The 12,500-nt window shown below is 41.3% G+C and overlaps 2 protein-coding genes across 2 annotated transcripts; one reads left to right on the top strand and one right to left on the bottom strand.

Moving 5' to 3' along the window:
* The first annotated feature begins 2,476 nt into the window (after positions 1-2,476).
* Positions 2,477-6,382, top strand: LOC135116482 (uncharacterized). The gene is made up of 4 exons (XM_064033968.1): positions 2,477-3,058; positions 4,638-4,748; positions 5,071-5,254; positions 5,531-6,382. The coding sequence occupies exons 1-4, from the start codon at positions 2,950-2,952 to the stop codon at positions 5,604-5,606; spliced, it is 480 nt and encodes a 159-aa protein (XP_063890038.1). The 5' UTR covers positions 2,477-2,949; the 3' UTR covers positions 5,607-6,382.
* Positions 6,383-6,881: 499 nt separating this feature from the next.
* Positions 6,882-12,243, bottom strand: LOC135116481 (charged multivesicular body protein 4c-like). The gene is made up of 5 exons (XM_064033967.1): positions 11,961-12,243; positions 10,747-10,924; positions 10,190-10,304; positions 9,666-9,855; positions 6,882-9,311 (listed from the first exon to the last, which is right to left on the bottom strand). Exons 1-4 carry the CDS (start codon positions 12,139-12,141, stop codon positions 9,673-9,675), a joined length of 657 nt encoding a protein of 218 aa, XP_063890037.1. The 5' UTR covers positions 12,142-12,243; the 3' UTR covers positions 6,882-9,311; positions 9,666-9,672.
* Positions 12,244-12,500: the final 257 nt, after the last annotated feature.

The raw sequence follows: 12,500 nt of genomic DNA, 5'->3' as shown, positions 1-12,500 counted from the left end.
TGTTTCTCACGAATCTAATGACGGACAACCAAGAATTCTACATTAACAGGGGAAACACTCTTGAGAATCTGGTTATTCATATGAGGCTTCGAAAATAGCTATGATAAAGCAAAGCGTTTCAGAATATGGGCCTTATTCCCCACTTCTAACTATGCCAACATTCCACACTTACTCGTATCTAAAACTCCACACAGCGACTCGGTCTCCCCAGAACTTTCCACTCCAATACACTACCCTTACTTTACATTCACACAACAACTCCAACCACAAACACCTACCACCACCTCCAAATATTGGCCCACACCAGAAGCCAACCGAAATCCACAAGAACACCGACGTCCGTGCAGCGAGAAACATAGTTTCCGACAAGGCATAATATGTTGGCTTGTGCTTCGATCTTGCCCCATATTGGATCATATTGGAATCATCGAGTTATGAAGCAGGGAAGTAGTTGTTGGTTAGCGCCTCTCTCTCTCTCTCTCTCTCTCTCTCTCTCTCTCTCTCTCTCACAATGACTACGCACATCACTGGCAACAAATTTATTGCAGTATAATATAGCAGAAGACGACCACCTAGACTTACGACATACACCTCCAATAATAACTGAGATAAGCAGAGTTATATAGAAGCTATTTATTCAACAGTGACAAGTACACTATTTAATAACCAAAACTATTTAATAACCAAACTAACCGTTAGGCAATATTGTTAAGTTTCAATGTTAAAATTAAAACTGAAATAAATCATAGTAATATATATATATATATATATATATATATATATATATATATATATATATATATATATATATATATATATATATATATATATATATATATAAGTAAATAAATGAACAGATAAGCATACAAATAAATAGAAGAGTCAAGGGAAGTCAGTCCGAAGTCACCTTTATAGGAAATTATTGTCAAGTGATGTTACACTTTTTTTTTTCTTACAAAAAGAAAACATTACGTAAGAGCTTCGGCTTTTAATAACTCGAGATCCTGTAAGGAATAAATAATTTAATAATAGAGAAAAAGTCACGTAACTAAAGAAAATATTATCTGGTTGCATGTCTTAAAATAGTTTATGTCCTTAGGAGAGTTTTCAAGCTGTACTTGTCTTTAAATAGTTTATTCCCTTAGGAGAAAAATTTAGAAGCCCTACCTGTTTCGAAATAAGCAGTTTTTGTCCTTATAAGAGAGTGTCATCAGTTTGTGTGTTTTAAAATAGATAGTTTACGTCCTTGGGAGAAAGTATTAACGTGCTACTTAGATTAACGAGAGATCGAAACAATGGAGATAGTTTGTCTCTCAATTGGTACTTATATCCTAATGAGAGAGTATTAATAAGTTGTGTACACGCTTGGAAGTAAAAATATCAGGTAACGCTGTATTGAATACCCCGAGATTTTTCAGTAAATAGCTTGATAATCAGAATCCAGCAGCTCAAAAGTTGGACGGTTGGATGTGGTGCAAGCACTGCCGCAGCATTCACCACACTCGTCGCCCCCAGCAGTGGCTTAATAGGTGGTCATACAAGGTTTTGCTTATTTAACTTCTACATGAATGACTTAGGCCTGGTGCAGGATTGTCACGAGACACCACCAAGCCACGGCAGCCGCGGCGTAGGTCATCGTGGGTCAACGACTAGGAAGAAAACAAAGGAGAGGCAGGGAACGCTCTCCGGAGATAGTGAGCCTCATTAATATTCCGACAAAACAAGGAAAAAAAATGACTTCTCAGGCACGCAGAGAGAGAGAGAGAGAGAGAGAGAGAGAGAGAGAGAGAGAGAGAGAGAGAGAGACCGTAAGTTGTTTAGTGCAGAAGCCTCAGTATTGTTTTCCATTACTGCTCTCTGGTCAGAATTAGTTAGTGGGCAGCGTGCCAGATGTAGGAGTGATCCATCAGTTTCTACTAGCAGTAAGAAGCCTTGAGCCTCGGCCTTCATTTACCTTCATGGCAACAAACAAGTGTAGAGGACACCATGCAATACACTCCCTCACTACTAGAGCAATAACGCACACAGAGAAACCCATACGAAGCAAGTTTTAGCATTTGTGCACAGACACCTAAATGCTTGAAGTCATACAGGGAAATGTCAAAGGAGGGATAGTGACAAAAGGCGTACGTGCATCCAAGTGTGATGAGGACGAGGCGTGAATTTGTGCTGGTTATCAGGACCCAGTTCTCTAGAGGCACGGAGTCATCACGTGATACCCCACCAAGGAACACTAATGCCGACTCAGCAACACTCACCCCATGTTCCGCTCAGCTCTCTGCCCCACTGCTCAATGCGTATTTCACCCTCAGGAAAACAATAGTGACGCAGGAAGGAGAGAGAAGTTACCGAATAATAGGTCACACATAATTATTACCGTCCTTTGCCTCCTTGGTGAACTGGGAGAAGGGAGAGGCGAGTTTGTTTCAGAAAGTTGCCCCTTCTTTTCGTTCAGTTTCATCTCTGTTGCCACGACTTACTTTCCTGCTACTCGAGTCAGGTATCAAGTCACTGTCGAGACACGGCATCAGTTCGGGATTAAGCGTTGAATTTTCTCTTCTGGCTTTCATGTAAGCCCCTAAGATTTAAGAAATTACTCGATCGTGCAGGTGCGCTGTGAACGAAGGCGAAGGTTAAGAAAATCCGGAAGAGGAACAGAGGAGAAACGGAGAAGCGAAGGAGAGGTCTGGAAAGAAGTGCAAGAGAGAAATGCGAACACTCGCCACCTTCCTAGTAACAAGTGAAGAACTATAAAACGATCTTAAAACCTGTGAGAACCACGAGAAGAGAAAGAGAGAAAGAGAGAGAGAGAGAGAGCAGAGGGGGTAGCAGCAGCATCCAGCCCAGCAGGCCTGCCAGTCGTCAGGGTCCCATTCGTTGCCACACTGAGCCATCGAGAGTACCCTGCGCCCACGGCCCAACACCGCCACAGCCTCAGCTACGCCTTGTATGATTGCGGAGACTCCCATCCGCCCCTTAGCCTGCCCTGCCTCCCTCCTCGCCCCGCGGCTGCACACCACAAGGCACCTGTTCTGGCCTTCGGGAGTCCTTGGACACGGTGAGTGGAGGCCCAGTGCTGGACCGCGCGCTGGTCCAGCCTAGTGTTAAGAGCGTCAGGACTACCTAGGAATGGCTTAGCTGTCTGGGTATCCTGACTACAACTCTTCATTCCTAATGGAAGCGTGTCCAACTGCCTAATGTCCTGAAGCAGGAAAAAAAAATTGTATGCTTTATTGGGCAACAAGTGACCCAGACACACCTCGATGGGGGTGTACGTGTGTTCTAGCACGTACAGTGTGTGGCAGGTGCGGGACTCGGTGAGGGGGTCTCGTGGAGGAAACCACTAAATAAACTAATAAATAAACTCTCTCTCTCTCTCTCTCTCTCTCTCTCTCTCTCTCTCTCTCTCTCTCTCTCTCTCTCTCTCTCTATGTATGTGTGTGTGTGTGTGTGTGTGAGTTGTGTGTGTGTGTGTGTGTGTATATATATATATATATATATATATATATATATATATATATATATATATATATATATATATATATATATATATATATATATATATATATATATATATATATATATATATATAATTAGATTGCTAACGCTGTAGCTATATATTAAAACATCACATTGTCACACAAAGGCCTGAAAAGAAGGAAAATTTTTGTCATCTAGGATTCGGAATATATTGAAGAAATGTGGGGAGACTGAACAGGGGCTGGCCATTCATTTAAGGAATGAGAGCATCAGTACCAGTGGTGCGGTGTGTGTTAGAGATGTGTTGTGTGTGAAGGCTGTGCTCCAGCTGAGGTGCAGGCCATGTGTAGTGGTATTGGCTCAGTGGAGAGAATCAGAGGGAAGGAAGCCAAAGACTATTGATATTCACTATAAATATGTACATGTAATGAGTAATTCATGTTAAATACCTTTGTGTGAACAAATGACATCTTAGTGCAGGTAGTAGAGAGGTTTTGCAAAAGATGCAATAAGCTGAACACTTTGCATATGGCAGAAGCTTAAGGTTGAATGGAAACATTTGTTAGTTGATAGTCCTTTCATCGTATGATGGTGTGTAGACAATGAAAATTTGTTGAGTGTGAACCATTCAGGACAGAACACACTGAGTACATTTTTATTTTGTCCCAAACTGCTGACCACTGCAGAAAAGAGCTGCACCGAGCCATATCTCTTATCCACTCTGATGCCATGTTCCCTCCAGGAATGTTCTCCCAGAAGGTGGTCATGACAGAGGATCCTCCACCTCTCCCTGTCCAAGCACAACCTTTCTTACCTCTTCAGCACTGCCCCTCCCATCATGTTCCTCACACACACCTTTGCCCAATCCTTTGATTCTCCATGTGTCCTTTCTCTTCTATTCAGACTTAAACAATTTCACTCACACACACTTACAGCTGTAATCTCTACAATATCATAATTTGTTCTTTTGGTACCAAATACTTAAGTACATTTAGAGGGGCAAACTGGCTCCTGCATCATTCCCTTCAAACAGTCCTTTAAGAATATATTTCTATAGAACTTGATGCTACTTGTAATACTAGTAGTATAAAACCCTGCTCTTACAGCAATTAAATGCAATCCATCAGTCCATGTCTAACAGTGGCTGTGTTTGACAGGAGACATGGCATCCATCCCACAAACGTTGCAGCTGACTAAGGCTGCACAGAAGCAACAACGTAGTGGAGGGGGAAATTCTGCTTCCATCGGCTCCTACTGTGGTATGGCAGGTGAGAGCAAGTTTCACCACTGACTTGGCCAACAGACACCAGGCTCTGTATCTTGTATATATTAGCAGAAAATTGAAGGCAGCTAAGAGATTAATCAGTTAAATAAAAATATCCAACCCTGTCATCTTGTGAAGGTCAAAGAAAAGTTAAAGTAAAACCAAACCTTCAGATTCAAAGGCCCTGCTAGTTTTGGTACGATACATTCAAATAAATCCTAAGGTGATGTCACTTTTGAGTGCAGCTTTAATTGCTCTGTACAGGTGTTGTGTTTGGATCAACATATTGGAGCATGTGTGCCTCACCACTTGTACTCTGTGTTTAGAGACGGACCAGCCAGCTCGGTACAATAGCAAGCTGATGAACAGCATCTGGGGACGCTACAATGAACACTCCGTGCACAACTTCAAGTCCCTGCAGTGCGGTGTGATGGCTGCAGCTGGTGCTCAGAATGCCCAGGAAGTTGGGCAGGCAATGATGCAGCCCCCTTCACCCTCTCTCAGCTCTAGGTAAACTTTTCCTTGATTTGTTTCATAAAACATAAGTCACAGCCACCTCCTCTAGCAAAGGATCTCTATCACACCTAAGCCTGAGATGTTAAAGAATTGTACAAAAAGCACTGCTAAGATTCACAAGAATAGCAGTCTTGAAATGCCACTGTCTATAAATGTTTTGTCAATTTGGAATTAACAGTTTTAGATACATATGAGTGAGAATGGATAGGCTCTACATAACATAAAACCCATTCCTCTCTCCCTTCTTTCTCACACGTCTCTTTCCAACAGTGCTATGAAGAGGCGCCTGAGGGAGCTTGGAGAGGCTGTGTCTACCAACTTCATGGACAACCTGAACCAGTACTGAATGCCTGGAGATGTCCACACCCTGAGACCATCTACCACCACCACCTCACATGATTAGTGACTAAATTCACACTTTGAAGAGTGACATGAGTTGGAAACCAACCCATTAGGATTTCCATTACCAATGGCTGTGCAGATGATAAATTGTCATTCTTGTGATTAAGATAAATTTCCTGAAAGATGATGAAGCAAAAGATGTGAATCTAATATGATAAAAGTGCAAGTCAGCATTTCTCATAAGCTTCATTGTCATGCACTGAGGAAAGATAAAGTTGTGGTCTTCAAAGTATTTCCATGTATATACCGGTAAATCATGTCTATTGGCAACTATTGTGAATGCAAAATTTTATTGTGGTCTTCACAGTTGGATCAAGCTTGAAGGCTGACCCTCACCACACACTTCTGCCTTCTGTTCACTTGTCAGAACAGCAGCACTTCTAAACACACACACACACACAGGAGGAGAGGAGTGGCAGTGAGGGTTGGCCACATGAAGGCTGTAAGACCACAAGCAGGGTGTTAAGTGGGCGTCTGTTTGAATGATCAGAGATGGTTTAGGGAATCTGAACATTATGAAAGTAAGTCAGTCTTGCTGGAAGGATGATTGCCCAACAAACCGTATCTGATTGAAAATATGATCCTCTATTTGAAACTGGATATTCAGATTCACTGTATCTTGTTATAATCAATGCAAGGTGTCACACATACACAATGTGACATGTTATTTGTAAGAATGGTGGTTGCTGACTCTCGTATCCAAATACATATGTAATTAGGCACTGCTTTTCATATCCATCTTGGCAGAATGAAAGAGTATACACTTGTCTGAATGAAGTAGTTCTGTTGCACACCATGGGTACAACAGAACTACTTAGCATGCACCTTAATGTAAATATGTACATAAATACATGCATAAATACCTTGACTAAATCTATGAAAGCCTTTTGTGTGGTGAGGGATGCTGAGTGAGTTGTAAGCTTCCTGGTATGCCTGACAAAACCAAACACTGAGTACTTGGCCTCCTATCACCTTCATGTACATCAATATCCTAGCAAATGAGAGGACATGATATTATTAAAAGCCCTCAGACTGAGTCCCATCACCTGAAAAGAATTTGATATATACTACAATATCTTAGGAAATGAGAAGACATTAAAAGCCCTCTGATTGAGTACCATACCCTGAAAACCAAGATGGACCATTATATCAGACAGAATGGATAACTTATTAATGTAGTTTTTGTTCTAGGAATATTTTCAACATTAAAGATAACCAGTAAGTGGAAATAATATATTTTGAATCATATCAAATACATATATTGAAACTCGTACTTTCTTATCCTACATCAGCCACTGGTTATTTAGTAAACATGGAGGATTACAAGTACTTTAGACGTATGCAAGCGCCAATATTTTCTTCCTAAGTATGCGCAAGGTGAATTCATCGCCTCCACTTGACTGGCTGAGCTAAGACACACACCAGGCTCTCACCGGATGGCCATGTTCAGCAGGTGGTGACACACAGGCTACTAACATGTTCTATGGCATTTATATTATATTTTCTGTAGCTTAGGTCATGAATTTCTTGACTCAACCTTATTAGTAGTCTAGTTGTGGACAAGTAAGCTCTGAGTCCTGAGTTCAATGGCCATATTTCTGAGAACTGAGAGGTTATGACTGCCTGCATGCAGCCCATCAACCCTCCAACTATGTGCATTAGAAGGGTGCTGGGAATTAACATGAGCCTCCACAATCGTCATATCTGAAGCCTGCACCGCCAAACTCTGGGCCGTCCACAGAATGCCCCGTGTGGGTCAGCAGCCCCATCAACCACTCAGAGGCCACAAGCTCGCCTCCAGTGCATTACCGCCAACCTTACAAATAATGACCGGGGTGTTCCGTGTCAGTGGTATAGCAACTACCTAACACAGCTACAGCTTACGTTGGACTGGTCAGCGTCCTGCACACTGTATTCTGGCTGGGTTGGCACACAGCCTCACAAGCCCTGTGATGTAAAAGCCCAGGAGGTAAGAACATAATGCGGAAAATGAAAGCCCTGCTACCTGCAGACTGTGCACTGAGGACAACTTTCCTCCTCTCCCCTTTTCTATCTATAGTAGTATTGCAGTAATTATTCCAATGGCCTATGCACAAAATTCATACCCACTGGTCACAGCAAGTGTGTAAATGCCAAGCAAACAACATCCCAGCCACCTCCCACTCCTCAAGGAAGGTCCTGGGAGGTAGGGACATGCTACACAGGGAGAACAGTATACAGTACATCAGTGGCCCTCACATCACCAGTCACGGCTTCATCCCACATAAACAATTACAGAAACAGCAACCAATCATACATGTGTCTGTTGGTAAGTGTCTGCCAGCCTGAGGCGCCTGCTTGCCACTGTCAACACACAACACCCAAAGCTGAGGTGATGAGGACCTGACTGCTGGCAGCAGGTACACTGTACTGGCGTTGTGATGACAACAAGTGTATTTTGAGGTACTTTACGGAAGTCTTTTGATGAAATACAACAAACACTTATGATATGTGGGCTGGAAACAGATAATACAGGCTCATGGAGAGTTAACACACTGCATGAAGTGACAACACAGCTTGGCTCCACTGCACAAACACTTGGTGACCAACAACCACAACTGTCACCATTGTCTTGAGATTGCCACATCTCAGAACCTGAATTAATCATGTAATTCATATCTTTTGGTCTAAAAAATAAAAGTATATATATATATATATATATATATATATATATATATATATATATATATATATATATATATATATATATATATATATATATATATATATATATATATATATATATATATATATATATATATATATATATATATATATATATATATATATATATATATATATATATATATATATATATATATATATATAAAGCCAGCCAGGGTTGGGATGGAGGTCTGATAACATGTGCTGGTGCTTATGTGGTTCAGGTATATTCAGTTAATTAATTATACTTGTGAAAATTAATATGAAAACAAAACTGTATTGCATAGGATGGTAGCAATATGTGCAGTGTAACTTGCAGTGAAGGGAGACGCTTGCCTTGTATGTAATTTTGTTAAGGCACATTAAATAACTTGTGTTTTATAGCTATACATACCAAATGTACCAATAACCAACGTAGTAGCAGTGAACCTTTCACTCAACCATATCCTCACAATCAAATAAACTATACACATGCAGCTCTGCAAGAAGGAATTCAACACTAATCATTAATGAGTATGAAATCAAGAGGAGCATAAAACTAAATTAAGTGGTAGAAAACCTGAAGACACAGAGGGCAAAGGAAGGTTACTAGAGGAGCCATCAAGCACACTGGAGGCGGCATCAATCCCTTGACAAAACACAAAGCAACAGTCTGGACACTTTCACAGGGAAGAGGTATGTCAGCAGTCCTCAGTGGCCTCACTCTTGCAGTAGGTGTTGTAGGAGGAACCATGGTGGCTGCTAAGCTTGCCTGGGGGAGTCAGAGACCATGGAGGACCACTGTGCAGCAACCACATATGAAAACTTGCCTTTACTCAAATTAGGACATTGCAAGTGCTTAAGGTGAAGTCATTTTTAAGCCTCTCCAATTAGGTATGTTTGGTAGTAAGGGTGGTGAGGGAGTCTGCTGGCTCCTGGAGGAGAGGGAAGCCAGCAACCAAACATTCTGAAAACAAGAAGCTGATTTCAATAATAATCTTATTTTCACCTAAAGGCAAAAACATCTTAACATAAAAAAAAAAAAAAACACTAGAATTAGACTAATGCGCACATATCCTAAATGCCACGACCATATACACTATAGCAGCTGGACCACTAAAATTTGTATGAGAGGTGGTGGTAACACTGGCCTATCCAAATTGCACCACCACTCCTCCCTCCCTCCCACCCAAACAGCCAATGCTGCTTGGGTGGGGCACCAGTCCCTGGGAGAGAGAAAAAAAAAAAAAAAAAAAAAAAAAAAAAAAAAAAAAAAAAAAAAAAAAACAGGTATTATATGTCACCAGTACAGTACACTCACCAGTCTCTTAGGAGGCCCAGGCAGCCAGTTCAGCCATTTCGTCATCCTCCTCCTCCTTCTTCTTCCGTTCTACACGGGCCAAGTTTCCTGTGGGCACCTCAGGAAGCTCTGCCACTGACTCCCCAGTGTTGAGTAGCTTCTCGTCCAGCTCCTCCTGTTCTAGTTCTTCCAACTCAGCAAGAAGATCATCCTGGTGTGGGAGAAGCAGAGTTAGTGTGCAGGTTTGTATGGAGAGAGGTAATGACAGTGTGTGTTTGTACGGAGAGAGGTAATGTCAATGTTTGTGTGTAAGTACTGATGTGATGAGGGAGGTAATCTGTACGTGTTTGCATGCATGTATCAATGTGATTTAAGAGTCCTCTCTGTGCCCCACTTGTTCAACCATTCAATAAACTCAGCATCTGCCATAATTCAGACCATTTCTCTTCATTCCCTCATCCACATCTTTCTCTCTTTCTCATTTGTTCAATTATTCAATACACTCAGTATTTACAGCCATAACTCAGACCATTCTATCTCCTCACCTCATCTACGTCTTCCCCGAAGCCGACAGGGTTGGAGATGGCATCTGAGATCTCCTTGGCCACATCCTGCTGCTCGGCAATGTCGTCCATCATGTCGTGCACCTCATCCACATTCCTGGCAAGGGGACACTGTTAAATCCCACTCTCATTCAATTGGTGGCTTACAGAGATGAAGATGAATTATGAAGTAGTCTTAGAATATGTTTCTGCACCTCATTCACATTCATGGAAAGGAGACACCATTAAACTCTACCCTTCCAGCCATTTGTGTAATATAGTGATGATGGAGATGGCTGCGATATGATATAGTTTTAGAATACATTTGTTTCATATCTCATAAACTTGTATTTTGAATGGTTCTGAAGTGTTAATGGAGCATATATCTTTAAGAACAAATAATAAACACCAGTCTATCAGGACCAGATTTGTCCCTATACCCTAACCTTGGTATTGAGGCAGTAGGTCCAGATCAAGACCAATTTACAGAGTGATAGGAACACAAAAGATCCTAAGCCTAAGTGACTCATTGTGAAGTACAGCTGGCCTGGATAACTCACATGTGCTTGTGTGCTGCCTTGAGAGCCTTGGCTGCATTGCTCATGGTCTCCAGGACATTGGTGTTGGTGTTGGCTGACTCGAGAGCCTCACGCTGCATCTCTATTGTGCTTAGGGTTCCATCAATCTGCTGCAGCTGCTTGTCGTACCTCTTCTTACGTTTCAGGGCTTGCAGAGCCACTGTGGAGATAGAAACAGCATGCCTTACTTACTTGTCACTATTCACTACAACACCACAGAATGACATGATAAAAGGGACAGGACTGTTAGTTTGATGTGTATTCCCAAGAGATTGAAGCAGTGGTGTCCAGGGGAGGAGCAATACCTCACTAGTAATTTTGTGAGGCCTTTTATAATTAAGTTACCAAAAGAGATATTACAGTTAGTTTGATGTGTATATCCAAGAGACTGACATGGTCCTGTCCTGGGGAGGAACACATCTCACTAGTAAGTGTTTGGAGGTTATAACACTGGTTAGATTTAGTTTAGTTAAGCCTTTCATAGTTAAGTGGCCAAGACAGACAGTTAGTCTGACATGTATACTCAAGAGATTGACATGGTGCTATCCTGGGGAGGAACATGTCTCACTAGTAAGTGTTCAAGTGTTATAACACTTGGTTAGGTTTAGTTTTGTAAAGCATTTCATTGTTATGTGGTTGTGGGAGTGATGCAAAACAGTTAGGAAGATTTTAGATGGGATGAAAGGGGAACACCTGTTTATTTAAGTAGTGTTTTCTTCTCCACATCCTTATACCTTAAAGTTTGTCATCCAGGGGAAATGAGAAGAATGAGGAAATATTCTGTGAAACTGCAATCTTACTTCCTAATCCTAGCAAAACTTAAATCTAATCTAATCGCATTTTGAAAAGCTAGCAACATGTCACATCTCCTAGGTAATATAATAAATTCCTTTGCTATTTATTTTCTAAACCACTTGCTCCATTTTACTGAAAGGGAAAGTATTTGGTAACGTGAAGGTCAGGTCAAATCAGGTCAGGGAAGCAAGTGATGAGATTAGGTAACCACTTCGCTGTATTCCTGTGGTTCTTCTAGTTCCTCACGCAGCAAGGGCTGACGAGGGATAAAGACCACAACAGTCCCATGAGAAGGTTTTTTTTTTTTCGAGGTCATGGGAAAAAAGAGATACAGAAAACTAGCTCAGGTCAGGTTAAGTATAAGAATATTCCTTTTATTGCCCTTCCTACAAGGCACAAACCTCTCTTGTTCTTGGTTCCATTCTGTTTGGCGATGGAAATTTCTTGTTGGATTTTCTTCTCCAAAAAATCTTGCTTTTTTACCAACATTTCTTCGGTGTCTCGCAGTTTCTGGATAGCTTCCCCTGTGGTGGGCGCCTTCTCGTTCTTCCCTCCCCCGAAGATCTTGCCAAATATACTCATTTTGTGGGAATTAATGCAGAAAAAGGTGTTAAATAAGAGAGCGATTCCTCCCTGCTGCTATCACGACCCAAACAAACTCGCCGGCTACTTTCACCGTTATCTTTCTCTCATTTCTTCCAGCAAGTCAGATTTAACTAAATATATATTATGATTTAATATATTTTTAGTGTTGTTTTCTATAAGTATTGACGTGTTTTGATTTGTTTTTGTTCTATGAGTGTATAAGGAAATTTGTGTTGCGGTGAAAATAATCAATGACGTAATTTCGTGATGTCAACATAGTCAGGCGATTGTGAATCATCTCCTTCCTCTTACTAGGGGATTAGTTACTGCTTAAACACTTCCTTTTTATATCTAGT

The sequence above is a fragment of the Scylla paramamosain genome, chromosome 31 (assembly GCF_035594125.1).
Source record: "Scylla paramamosain isolate STU-SP2022 chromosome 31, ASM3559412v1, whole genome shotgun sequence".
NCBI lineage: Eukaryota > Metazoa > Arthropoda > Malacostraca > Decapoda > Portunidae > Scylla > Scylla paramamosain.
The sequence above is the reverse complement of the archived record's forward strand: the minus strand, read 5'-3'. Positions and strand labels throughout refer to the sequence as shown.